Consider the following 14,317-nt stretch of genomic DNA (forward strand, 5'->3'; position numbering starts at 1 on the left):
CCCGCGTGACGTCACGCCCAATCAGGGTGCGCGCGCCCTCGCGCGTCACAGCCCGCCAGAAGGGGCGGCGTCAGAGCGTATAAAAACAGGGCTCGTAGGCTTAATTCTCTGATTTCTGTCTCTTCAGCGAAGCTCTTCGCATCGCTGCTCTCTGAGAGAAGCCGTCGCCGTCGAAACCAGCAACGAGCCAGCCTAGGACAGCCTGAGGAAGCCGGACGAATCTTCGCCGCCTTCAGCCTGCCGTGCCAGCTCAGCTATCCGGCGATATATCCTTTCTCATTATGTGTTTTACTGATGTATCTCCCCGCTCTCTCTCTCCCTCTGTCGAGCCGCGCAACTGCGCCTCTCACAAGGTGTGTTAGAGATGCGGATGATTACGGGGCTCGCTCTCTCCCTCTGTTCGAGCCGCGCAAAACGTGCTGCTCACAAGGGATCGCAGACGCGTACGGTCACGGGGCTAGCTTTCTTTACGTTACAAGAAAGCTACCCCCCCTCCCCCCCGCCCGCCGTCTCCCGGCGAAAGGAGAAAAGAGTGTTCTAGACCCGCCAAGGCCGGTCTAACCTCCATCTCTAACATATTTCTCAGTCCCCTCCTAGTTCAGGCTACTGGGAATATCTATACTGCAGTAAACGAGCCTGTCACAGCACACGCACGCCTGCAAACAGGATAACGCTCTCTGGCTACTCGCCCTCCCCGCACTCTCTCCCTCTGTTCGAGCCGCGCGGACTGCGCCGCTCACAAGGGATTGCAGAAGCTGACAGTCGCGGGGTTAGTTTTCTTTACGTTACAAGAAAGCTACTGTCCCCGCGTCCGTCACTCGCCGGTGATAGGAGAAAAGAGAGTGTTCGAGTCTCACCGAGGCTTGGCTTCCGCCTTTCTCACATATTTCTCAGTCCCCTCTAAGTTCAGGCGGCTGGAAATATTAATATTGCAGTAAACGAGCCTGTTACAGTACACGCACGCCTGCAAACATGATAACGCTCTCTGGCTACTCGCTCTCCCCGCACTCTCTCCCTCTGTTCGAGCCGCGCGGACTGCGCTGCTCACAAGGGATTGCAGAAGCTGACAGTCGCGGGGTTAGTTTTCTTTACGTTACAAGAAAGCTACTGTCCCCGCGTCCGTCACTCGCCGGTGATAGGAGGAAAGAGAGCGTTCGAGTCCCACCGAGGCTTGGCTTCCGCCTTTCTCACATATTTCTCAGTCCCCTCTAAGTTCAGGCGGCTGGAAATATTAATATTGCAGTAAACGAGCCTGTTACCTTACACGCTCGCCTGCAAAACATGACGACGCTCCGGCTACTCGCCCCGCTTCCCGCGCAAACTGCGCCGTTCTCAGGGATGTCAGAGCGGACGGTCACGAGTAATGCTCAGCACCCCGCGTGCCTCACTCACCGGCGGAATGAGGAGGGAGATGTTTGTAGCCCCGCTGAGGCCGGGCCATTCTCCAATTCCCATACGTTTCTCAGCCCCCTCTGAGTTTAGGCGGCTGAAAATGTTAATGTTGCAGCAACGAGCCTGTTATAATACACGCACGTCTGCACGCTATCGCCGACGAAAAACATGACCCGCACTCTCTTATGCTCGAGCGAACTGATAGCCTATGCACTCTTCCCCTGTGGCTCAGTGGCAGAATAACAGGCTTTCACACCAGAGACCCGTGTTCGATCCCGGCTCTGGCAGCAAAAAATTTTATGCTGTTCGCTGATCCAAGCTCGCGGCCAGCTTCTCACACGCAGAAAGTGTGTGTATTGCAGCCAATGAGTCAGTTATACAACTCGCTCGCCTGCACACAAACGCTGTTCGTACAGCGGCCCAGAAAATCTGGCAAAGAGTGTTAATTCTGGTTATTCGGCTCACGCCGACGGTGTTTGAGTGTAGTAAATATGCCCACGACCCAGTGTTCATTTCTACACACAAGCACAATTCCCCCTGTGTACCCCACAGAGCACACTCACATAAAGCGCGCACTTGCCGCTCGAGTGTTAAGTGTAGGAAAGGTGCCCGCTCACGAGTGCTCACAACCACACGCTGTTCGCTCTGTCTCACACGTTCAGGGTTCAGATATCGCCACTGCCACCGGCCGTGTTTTAATAAAGAGTCCTGTGCCCGCTCCCCTGCATTCACACTCTGCTATAAACACTCACGCGCGCTCTCTCAGCGCAATCCGGCCGGTCACTGCTATCAGCGAGTCCCCGTCTCGCAGCACTGTCTCAGCGCGCACCGCGCGCCCGCCACTGCTGGTCCCTCGTCCCGCGCTATGCAGCGGGCAGGACTCAGAGGCCATTCGACCCCTAGCTATGAGTGCGAATGCATGGAAAGCTATTCCGGGTGTGTCGACATGGGTGCTGGACACGGTAATACAGGGCTATTCGCTACAGTTCAGTCGTCGGCCTCTGCGCTTTCAAGCCCGGACCGAAATGAAAGTGAACGCAGAAGCAGCCCATCTGCTTCATGCAGAAATAGCGAAGCTGCTACGAAAAAAAGGCGATAGAGAGAGTTCCTCCTTCTCTGACCGAGGCGGGCTTTTACAGCCGTTATTTCCTCGTGCCCAAGAAGGACGGTGGGCTCAGACCCATATTAGATCTGAGACATTTGAACAGGGCTCTCATGAGACGGCCGTTCAAAATGCTTACGACCAGGCAGATCCTCGCGCTAATTCGCCCGAGGGACTGGTTCATATCTCTCGATCTGAAAGACGCGTATTTTCAAATCCAGATTATACCCCGTCACAGGCCATTCTTGAGATTCGCCTTCGACGGCCAGGTGTATCAATATACCGTCCTTCTGTTCGGCCTGTCCCTAGCACCCCGTACATTTACGAAGTGCATGGATTCAGCTCTCGCTCCCCTGAGAAAACAGGTCATGCGAATTCTGAACTATCTGGACGATTGGCTCATTCTAGCGCAGTCAAAAGAGGAACTCATCTCTCACAAGATAGCGCTTCTCAGTCATCTGGAAAGCCTGGGTCTTTCGGTGAACTGGGCCAAGAGCTCACTTATCCCCAGTCAGTCAATTTCCTTCCTAGGAATAGAACTGGACTCGGTGGCGATGACGGCCAGGCTGTCAGAACAGCGCGCGCGCTGTGTTCGACACCTCGCCGCATCCTTCCAAAAGGGCAGATACCTCCCTCTGAAACGTTTCCAGAAGCTGTTAGGCCATATGGCATCAGCCGCAGCGGTCCTACAGCTGGGTTTACTTCGAATGCGCCCGCTTCAATGCTGGCTGAAATCGAAAATACCCCGCGGAGCGTGGGTTTCGGGCAGCGCTCAAGTCAGCGTGACTCAGGTCTGTGTCTCAGCCCTGCAGCCCTGGCTAGCGCCCGAATGGTACCGACAGGGAGTGACAATGGGAGTCATCTCACACCGCAAAGTGGTCTCGACAGACGCGTCCAACATGGGTTGGGGAGCGCTTTACGGGGGCAGACCAATCTGCGGCCCCTGGTCGGGCCCAGAGCGGAACCTCCATATAAACTGTCTGGAGATGTTAGCGGTCGAGAAGGCTTTGAAGCATTTTCTCCCATACTTGCGGGGACACCACGTGCTAGTTCGCTCAGACAACATGTCAGTGGTGTCCTACGTGAACCGCCAGGGCGGACTCAGATCCAGAGCCCTGCGCGCTCTAACAGAACGCCTTTTGGTCTGGGCTCAGGGCTCGCTGCGCTCGCTGAGAGCCGCGCACGTGCCCGGGCACCTGAACGACGACCCGGACAAACTGTCCAGGGACAATGTTACCCCAGGGGAATGGGCGTTACACAGCCAGACGGTACAGACGTTGTGGCGCCGCTTCGGCGAAGCGAAATTGGACCTTTTTGCCACAAGCGAGAACGCTCAGTGCAAAAGGTTCTTTTCGAAGAGCAAGGATGCGCTGGCCCAAGTTTGGCCCAGTGTCCCGTTGTACGCTTTCCCCCCGATCTCAATGCTGCCTCAGGTATTAGCAAAGATCAGGGAAACGCGCTGCGCAGTGCTCCTCATAGCCCCGCACTGGGAGAACCAACCCTGGTTCCCGGAGCTGGTGAGCCTGTCAGACACAGCCCCGTGGCCGATTCCGGCGAGGAGAGACCGTCTCTCTCAAGCCCGAGGGTCAATTCTGCATCCCCATCCAGAGCGCTGGTCTCTGCATGCGTGGGTAATCAACGAATATTCGCTGATCTGCCAGAAGGGGTAGTTAACACGACCTCGCAGTCCAGAGCCCCCTCGACGAGGCGGCTCTATGCGTCTAAATGGTCAGTGTTTAACAAATGGTGTGCAGGGAAGAGTTTGAACTCTCAGTCCTGTGGGGTTCCACAGGTTCTGAACTTCCTCCAAGAGCTCTTGGACGCGGGCAGGTCCCCCTCCACGCTCAAGGTGTATGTTGCGGCGATTGCTGCGTTCGCCGACTCGGCGCACGGCCGCGCACTAGGAAGAAACAAACTCATTACCCGTTTCCTGCGAGGCGCCAGGAGGCTGAACCCTCCGCGGCCACCTTCGGTTCCGATATGGGATCTGTCTTTGGTCCTGGAGGCCCTTAAAGCTTTTCCCTTCGAGCCGTTAGACTCTGTGGGTCTCTAATACCTCACTTTCAAAACCGTTTTTCTGCTGGCCCTCGCCTCAGTAAAACGTGTGGGTGACTTGCATGCGCTATCAGTTAGCGCGTCGTGTCTCGATTTTGGACCTAACGACTCGTTAGTCATTCTCAAACCTAGACATGGCTATGTCCCTAAAGTGTTGGGTACTCCTTTCAGAGCACAGGTTATCTCCCTCTCAGCCCTGCCGCCGGCAGCCAGCGAGGTCGATAATAACCTCCTTTGCCCTGTCAGGGCGTTAAGGCTTTATATTACGCGCTCTGCAGCCTTCAGGCTCTCAGAGCAGCTCTTTGTTTCGTTTGGTGGGCACACCAAGGGTCTCGCCGCCTCGAAACAGACGCTATCCAGATGGATAGTGGACGCTATTGCGACAGCATACGCGTCCAAAGACCTGCAGTGCCCTCTGGGCATACGGGCTCATTCCACCAGAGGCGTTGCCTCATCGTGGGCATGGTCCAGTGGGATTTCCATTTATGACATTTGTACGGCAGCAGGCTGGGCCTCCCCGTCTACATTTGTTAGGTTTTATAACCTGGAAGTTCCCGCCCTGCAGGCTAAACTTCTTGCAGTCTAAAATCATGTTCATGCCCTGCTCTTCGCAGGCTGGATATTAGATTTGACTCTTCTGGTCGAGCCGCACTTTCAGGGAAAGCTTTTATATACAGACCGGCTGCGCCGCTCTGTTTCTCCCTACGGGTGCTTATGTACATGTGTTGGCCCGCATTGCTGGCCACCTCTCTCCCCACTCTTCACTCCCCGGGTCCCCTCCCCCTGGAGTTGTGTGTGGATGCATGGCGCGCACGGCGTTGACAAAGGGTTCCCGTAGCGTAAGTTCCTTACGCAATACGAGAGAACCTCTCGTAAGAGAACGATACTCGGTTACTCACGTAACCTCGGTTCTCTCTAGAGAGGGAACGAGTATTGCGTTCCCTGCCGTGCTTGCGCCTCGAGCTCATGTCGCTTCATTCGACAGAAACCAGAGAATTAAGCCTCCGAGCCCTGTTTTTATACTCTCTGACGCCGCCCCTTCTGGCGGGCTGTGACGCGCGAGGGCGCGCGCACCCTGATTGGGCGTGACGTCACGCGGGGCTCACTGGTAGGCTTAAGCAGTTGCCGCGCGGCAGCCAATGAGCACGCAGTATTGCCCGCTCTAGCTCTGCTGCACTGCGTTGACAAATTATGAAAAATTAAGGATAATTGTTTGGCTTCAGTATCTCGAGAAAAGATGACTTTTCCCGTAGCGTAAGTTCCTTACGCAATACTCGTTCCCTCTCTAGAGAGAACCGAGGTTACGTGAGTAACCGAGTATCGATTTGATTGTTACATCATTACCGTTTTTTACTTATACTTTTATTCAGAAAGGATGCATTAAACTGATCAAAAGTGACAGTAAAGACTTTTAATTTCAAATAAATGCTATTCTTTTGAGCTCTCTATTCATCAAAGAGTTTCCACAAAATGTTAACCAAGTTTTCAATGTTGATAATAATCAGAAATCAAGCAAATCATCATAATTCTAATGAATGATTTTGGGAGGATTATGTGACACTGAAGATTGGAGTAATGATGCTGAAAATTCACAATAATAAATTCCAATTTAACATGTATTAAAATACAAAACAGTTTATTTATAAGACTGTGAGGTGTTTGATAACTGTATTCAATTTCTGCATATTTCTGTATATATACCTGTTAGACCTACCTGGAAGTCTTAAAGCACTGTTCACAAGGTTACATGGGTCAAAAACAACAACAACAACAACAACAACTTGTGCATTTTGACAGTCTGACGGGGCCAATAGAAAAAAATGAGCCCTCATATATTGAAGGGCGGGCAAATGTGACATTTATTATAATGGGTTTATGTAAAGATTGTTTTAAGTTCACTTAAATTAAAAGTTGTTATATTTTTTAAAGCCTAATAAATGTTCAAATTGATAGCTTTCAATGGCTATAATCAATGGTTAAAATTGAGGGGAAAAAATCTATTATATACACAGGCATCAGTAGCAGTATCATACTGGCCTTCTTTCATTAAAAAAAAACATTAAACAAATATTTAAAATACAGGCTACTGTCTTTATGTTGTTTCTACATTAATTAATTATTACAATATAAAAATGATAAAATGAATCCACTGCTCTTGTCTCATATGAGGCTGGGACTCAGTGTTCAGTGCTCGTCTGGACGACAGAACCGGTTACAGGCTTTGCTCGAAATTTTGCCGTTTCATTAGAACTGTTGTCGCTCGCGAAAACCAAATGGTGGCGCTGTGGGTGCAAACGTGCAGATTAAGGGGTGAAAATATTATAATAAGATCCTCTTCCTACGTCAGAAGGGAAGCAAAATCTGATCGGCTTATAGTTTGACATGCTTGCAGAGAAAGACTTACCAAAACAAAGTTACTGGGTTTTCACTTTTCATGTTTTCAGGGTTGGTAGATGACCCGATTATAGCAATTAAACACGGAAAAAAGACGGATTTTCATGATATGTCCCCTTTAATGTTAGGTGCAATTAATCAAGATTACTCACAGATAAATGTGCGATTAATTCGGGTTTTTTTATTTTATTTTATTTTTTTATCGATTGACAGCATATATGTGACCCTGGACCTCAAAACCAGTCACATGGGTCAATTTTAGAAGATGTATACATCGTCTGAAAGCTGAATAAATAAGCATTTTATTGATGTATGGTTTGTTAGGATAGGACAATATTTGGCCGAGATATGACTATTTCAAAATCTGGAATCTGAGGGTGCAAATAAATCGAAACATTGAGAAAATCGTCCATTTATGTTGGCGATTGTGCTGCATTCATTCAAAAAAATAAATGTTTTATATATTTACGGTAGGAAATTCACAAAATATCTTCATGGAACATGATCTTTACTTAATATCCTGATGATTTTTGGTATAAAAGTAAAATCGATAATTTTGACCCATACAATGTATTGTTGGCTATTGCCACAAATATACGCGTGCGACATGTGACTGGTTTTGTGATCCAGCAGGGTCACATATAATGTGTGTTCCAGCACTTACTTGTGTCCGAGCTCATGTGCGACAGTGAACGCCAGAGGAAGGCCTGTGTCTTCATTAATACTGCAGCTGCGATGAGGTTGACACATTCCAGCAACATGAGACAGTCCCAGTGTCTCACACGGCTTATTGATGGCGGCACAAATGTCTTTCCTGCGTCACAGAAAAGATGCATTATATACTGTATATGTAAAGCAATGTAAAACTGGTTAGAGTTCGGCCAGATGTACCTAGTGATCAGGACAGCCACATCATGATGGACTGGATGATCGTCATCCTTCATGTTAATGCCCTTCTGCCACTTACAGAAGCTGTTCAGGCTGTTGTCGGCATGATGGGTGATTTTCAAATCCTCCTGATAATGAATGATAGTATTAAATACATAAAGGAAATTTGTATTTACATCTATGTACAGTATGCAAGTATGAAATAGGATTGAGTTCAATGGAAACCTTAAAGGGCACCTATTATGCAAAATGTGTGTTGGCAGTGTGTGAGCAAAACCACCCTAGAATGATAAAAATCCACCCAGTGTTTTTTTTACAATCTCAATAAATCATAAGCACTGTCTCAGAACGAGCTGTTCTAAGATTGCTCTCACTGTGAAAAAGCTATTGTTGTCGTCAAAGGATGCCATAGGATGTCTCAACAAACAACGTCAGACAGTTTTATGTCACGTATTATTTTTTGCAGCAATTACAAATGTAAATAAATTAATACAGCTCTATCTCCATAGAAAGTATAAACGTCTATCTCCCTGCAGCATATGCTTTCTGGCTCTGTGGCCATCTTCTCACATTTGCCACATAATCACCTGTACAAGTAATGTCAACGTGACGCAACAGCACCCCTCGCATAAATATAATTTAGTTTCTACTTAGCAAACGTTATCACAGTATTTGTGTGTGTGTAGTTTCAAAAAATTGCGTGAAATTTATCATAATGTGTGTGTGTGTGTGTGTGTGTGTGTGTGTGTGTGTGTGTGTGTGTTGCACATCCATAATTACAAAGGGGACGTGATTAAAACTCTATATTAAGTACTTAAATGTATCAAATAACCATTCCGAGACTTCTTGGTCCATTCTCATTCGTGTTTCTTCTGCCGGAGTCTCTTCATCATCTGGGTCCAGCAGGGCGGGGATATGCAGCTCATTTACATTTAAGGTGGTACACACCAAAACAGCTCTTTTTAAAACAGACCCCAAAAATGACATTTTCAAATGGTTATAATAAATTAACTGTGCGGTATTTTGTGCTGAAACTTCACAAATACATTCTGGGGACACCCAAGACCAATATTACATCTTGTAAAAAGGGGCATAATAGGTGCCCTTTAATGCAAAAAAGATTAATTTTAAGGAAAAGCTTTCTATGTTTGTGGCATTCACAGCCTAACACAATTTATAACTTGATTCTCATGTGCTTCTTTGAAGAAGGCATATTTGAGCACATGGCATTTAAAATCAATCTGGATCGCATTTCCTAAAAGCATCGTTAGCCAACTTTTTGCAATTTCGTTGTTACCAACAAGGATCAAAGATTCAGTGTTTCCCGAAACCATCCTCCCCTGAAGAGACACTAACGCTATATTTACAGGAGTGACAACCATATTTACATAAAGTCTACGTAGTGTGTACAGAAACAAACTGAACAAATAGATGTTAAATGACGCATTGTTCTCATTGTTCATATATGTCTCTGTTCTCCAGATGTGGAGCAACTAAATCACAAGCAAATCTGTTTTCTTCACTTTAGTTAGACCTGTGGTCCACGGGTTAATATTAATATTAATATTACGTTGGGCAGAAGAAACTAAAACCAAATGACCAAATAAACAGTATTTATTCATGTTTCTTGTTTGTAGCCTTGAATCCAAACTCTTCACTATCACTATGTCAATAAACACATTACAGGAGTGACTCCTGTCACTATCATAATAATAATAATGATATTTTAAACAATTATTTATTGTTTATCACCAAGCTCTAACTCACCATGCAGCAAATGCGAGTAAAAATATAGGCTTTGGCAAGCAAATAACTCATTATTTTTGTATGTGTCAAACCCAATACAGCATCTCGTGTGATATGCGTTTGTGATATGGAAAATGCACCACCGCCAAGTTTAACTGATGCTTTTTGGCATTTTTCTCTCTTCAGAACATCATGTGGCGACACAAATGGGAAAAGTGAGGAACTGTGATAACCGACATAAATCAGAGATGGTTGCCGACCCCTGAATAGGGGATTCACTCCTGCATTTAAACACAGTCGTCACTCCTAAAACCACGTGTGTGTGCGAGACCTTAGTGCACCAGCTCTGTTTTACAGCATTGATGTTGATTCAGAACGACTGCATGTATTTATAGAGCAAGGGTTTGCATGTCTGCTGTGTCATCTCACTTACCTCGTCTTTCTCCAGCAGAATGAGACGCACGACAGCAATGTTGATGGCATTTCCGATGCTGGCATCCCGAAACAACCCTGCCACCTATAAAACACAGCATTCACACTTATGAAAAGCAACATTGCAACCCTTCTACTACAGTGATCGACATTGTAAAAAACGAACGGTAAAAAGACTGTAAAAACTGCTACGGTGATAAACTGTTAATTGGTTAACAAATGTTTCCGTACTATATACGGTGAATAACTGTGATATATCTAACCATACATTTTATGTAATTTTACAGTAAAATTTACAGTTTTTGGAAGTGAGAAAAAACAAGTCATTGTATAATTTACAGTAAAAAAACTAAATTGACATTCCCACAAATTCCCTGCATGACACTTCACATTTGATGTATTTTTGTTTAAATAATTGTCTTCATAGTTTTTCTTAGTTTTTTTCTAATTAGTAGGGTTTTATGTCATATTTAATCGTTAGATTAATGTTTAATGCATTTTTAAAATGTCACGTGTGTTACCATGATGATGTTTAGTGTTTGTGTGAATGACACCGTGTAGATTCTATTTAATAGTATTAACTATCTTGTGGAAAAGCTTTGATGCATCATGTGACTCTTATCACCACTGTGATTAGTGGTTGTCAGTGTATTACAAAGGTACCAAACATATATTAGTATGTCAATAGTTTGGTAAATTACCATAATATCAGATAATGAAATATGTTTTTTTTACTGTAAATTTAAGTTAAGTTTGTAAAACCTAAAATGTTGCTACCGTATTTTTTACGGTAAATTTCTGGCAACAACAGCTGCTGTTTTTTTACCGTATATTTTACGGAATTGTTTTATAGTGTATCCATTCTGGTTAGAAAACTCTACAGAAAAGCTAGAGAAATGGAAAAAAAAGCTAGAGAAAGTATGTGACAGCCGTGTGCCTATGATCTGGCCACTGACTACAGGGAATGATAATTCCCAGTTTTTAATGAATGGCAAGGAGAGAGAAATCCCAGAGTCGCTGCTTTCAGAAAATGTGACATAATCACAGACTTTAAAGGGCGCTGACAGAGGTCGTCACATATCTTTACAGGTGTTTAGATGAAAGTCGGGGAGCTGAAGACCCCTAAATAAGTTCTAGGAATGACACTGAACGAAGGCGTTTCACAGAAAAAGAGCTTCTTTTGATGAAGTTCTGCTCTCGCATCAAAGCTCTCCTTGAGGTAAATGCGGTCTGAAATGTGAGAGGCGTTTTCTATGCCTCGGTGGTGCTCATTACAAAATGTTCCATTGAATCAATGAGGCACCTTTGATGCTGTTCTGTCCTTTTGAGGTGAAGCAACTTCAGCAAACATGTGAACGACACCCTGAAAGACTTCTTAACTTCAGATTTTACAGGTTTCGGGTGCAAATGTTACAGTTACAGCGATCAAGCTTGCATGGAATATAATGGCAGATATACTTAGGTTAGAGATTAAAGGAACCTTTTTTAAAGGGGTGGTTGAATATGATTTTACTTCTCTAACTTTATTGAGTGTGTAATGCTTCTGTTCTTAAAAGAAATTCCCTTTTAAGAACTACAACAAACGGCTGGTCGGGACTACACGACATTCCTACCGGGTTAGTGACATCACTAACCCTAAAATTTACATAAACCCCGCCCCCGGAACATGATTTATAGATTATCAAGACAGAATATGCTAATCAATGACTAGAAGATAACTACACATTAGCAACATAAATTCACCAACTAACCATTCAGAAACCATTCAGAAACGTTGACTACATGTTGTCACTTCTTCTTGAGTCTCTCCATCTTTCTGACTTCGGTTTGAACATAAAAGGCTAAAGGTTTTTGAAATGTTCAGTGCATGTCTGTGTGAGGTAAAAGGACACAAGCTGTTGTAGCTCCACCCTCTGTGCCGGGAGCAGCAGCTCATTTGCATTTAAAGGGACGCACACAAAAACGGTGCGTTTTTGCTCACCCTCAAAAAGACAATGCTATAACATGCTATATAAAAATATCTGTGGGGTATTTTGAGCTAAAACTTCACATACACACTCTGGGGACATCAGAGACTTATTTTACATCTTGTGAAAAGAGCATTATACCACCCCTTTAAATAGATATAGAATAGTAAGTGTTAGTATCCTACACCCCGACACGCTCTCTACGATCCTCTGACTCTAGCTTAGCTTCAATGGGGGGAAGATCATTCATTGTTGTTGCGCCTAAACTATGGAACTCTCTCCCCTGATCACTCTGTTCTATTAATACTATTTCTGAATTTAAAACTATGCTCAAAACTCACTTGTTTTCTGAATGTTACCATTCTTAAAGGAGAACTCCGGTAAATTTTTTTGTAAATTTGGAGTGCTGTCAATACAGAGAACAACGACAAAAATCAGTGTTGCCTACACCATGTTATCCTCTTTTTAAAATTTGCACCCTGTTGACTTCGATGGGGCAAGTTTTAAACCTGCTTTTAGCCTCTTAACATCCTTGATTTGTCATTACAAGTGCCCAGCCATGTGAGTGATTCCTTCAGAGTGAACACGGTGAATCTGACTGCAGTAGATGTGAAAGATATTAATAAAAGTGATGTTAATTTAACCAGCGCACATACCTGTATTTACTTCCTGTTTTCGGCCGAAGTCCACAGTAAATGATTGTCGAGTTCACGCGCATAGGTTTAGTTACCTATGATCACGCGCATGAACTCGACAATCATTTACTGTGGACTTCGGCCGAAAACAGGAAGTAAATACAGGTATGTGCGCTGGTTAAATTAACATCACTTTTATTAATATCTTTCACATCTACTGCAGTCAGATTCACCGTGTTCACTCTGAAGGAATCACTCACATGGCTGGGCACTTGTAATGACACATCAAGGATGTTAAGAGGCTAAAAGCAGGTTTAGTACTTGCCCCATCGAAGTCAACAGGGTGCAAATTTTAAAAAGAGGATAACACGGTGTAGGCAACACCGATTTTTGTCGTTGTTCTCTGTATTGACAGCACTCCAAATTTACAAAAAAATGAGCTCAATGTTAAAATGGACCGACGTTCTCCTTTAAGTTGTATCATTTTGTTGTGTCTGATTGTATTCTTCTGTATGCTGCCCCATCTACATAATTCTCCTTTACTGTACTTTTACTATCATCTACCTACTGTTGTTTTGTTTGTTATCATTGTCCATTGCCATAATTGTTGCTTGTTCATTGTAAAGCGTCCTTGAGCCCTGGAAAGGCGCTATATAAATAAAACTTATTATCATTATTAATATTTTGCATTGTCATATTGTTAGCTTAGATCGTGCTAAAATCAAATGCTGCTAAAAATAATTATATGAAGCACAAACTGTGCTGGTTTGTTCAAAATCAGTAACTCACAAGGATCCGCTAAGAAACTTCGGTAACACTTTTTTTTTTACAGTGTCCTTGTTACATATGTTACATGTACTTACCAAAGTAATAACAGTAAATTATGCAGAATTACATGCAACTAACCCTCAACCAAATCCTAATCCTATCCCTATAGTAAGTACATGTAGTTGCTTAATATTACTAAGTGCTTAAATATATAATTACACGGTAACAATGACACCTTAAAATAAAGTGTAACCGAAACTTCATAAGGTACAGTCATCTTTTATTTGCATTCTTCCCTTTGAAAATTAGGTTCTGAATCATTACTTCATTCTTCACCTGCTTCAACAATACATAAAAAGGTGAATCATTCTTCACCTGCTTCAACAATACATAAAAACAACTCAAATACAGCAGCAATGAGTTTATAATGCCAGAACTAAACCCCTGCCAACTCGGATAATGGAATGTTTCCCCTTTATTGAAGGTTCTTGTTCTTCAATACCAACCAAGTGTCTGGAATGGAAAACTTTTTTTCCCCTGAGGGGCTTTTCCCTCCTCAAAAACAGAAGCCAGACGAAGCATACAGGGTATATTTTGGAAAATGTACCTAACAGACTGGATCTGTAACATGGTCAGCTGATTTGGATCCAGCTAGCAACTAAAGTGCTGCTGCCTAAAGGACATTGTTGCTATTTGAGGAGAAGAGAGTCGGAAAGCTAAAGGGAGGAAATGAGGATAGTTTAAAACAGCACATCAGAGTTATGAAGAAAAAACGAAAAGTGTGGATTTGGAAACCTTTCAGATTTTTTTGTGGGTGTTCCTGGCAAGTCTAATCATAACTAGGATCTTATGATTATAAATTGGCACTATTTTGCAATTAACATAAGCTGGATGAACAGTACAAACAACAGTATTTGAAAAGATAGTATATATATATA

At 44.2% G+C, this 14,317-nt stretch overlaps 1 protein-coding gene across 1 annotated transcript in view; it reads right to left on the bottom strand.

Moving 5' to 3' along the window:
* Nucleotides 1-14,317, bottom strand: part of adamts7 (a disintegrin-like and metallopeptidase (reprolysin type) with thrombospondin type 1 motif, 7) — a 99,458-nt gene that overhangs the window by 72,774 nt on the left and 12,367 nt on the right. Inside the window, exons 5-7 of the mRNA XM_079864946.1 lie at nt 10,011-10,094; nt 7,835-7,959; nt 7,608-7,757 (exon numbers count right to left, since the gene is read on the bottom strand). Coding sequence (XP_079721072.1) covers nt 7,608-7,757; nt 7,835-7,959; nt 10,011-10,094 — 359 coding nt within the window. The remainder of the gene's footprint in view (nt 1-7,607; nt 7,758-7,834; nt 7,960-10,010; nt 10,095-14,317) is intronic.

This window comes from Squalius cephalus (genome assembly GCF_949319135.1).
Source record: "Squalius cephalus genome assembly, chromosome: 3".
Lineage (NCBI taxonomy): Eukaryota > Metazoa > Chordata > Actinopteri > Cypriniformes > Leuciscidae > Squalius > Squalius cephalus.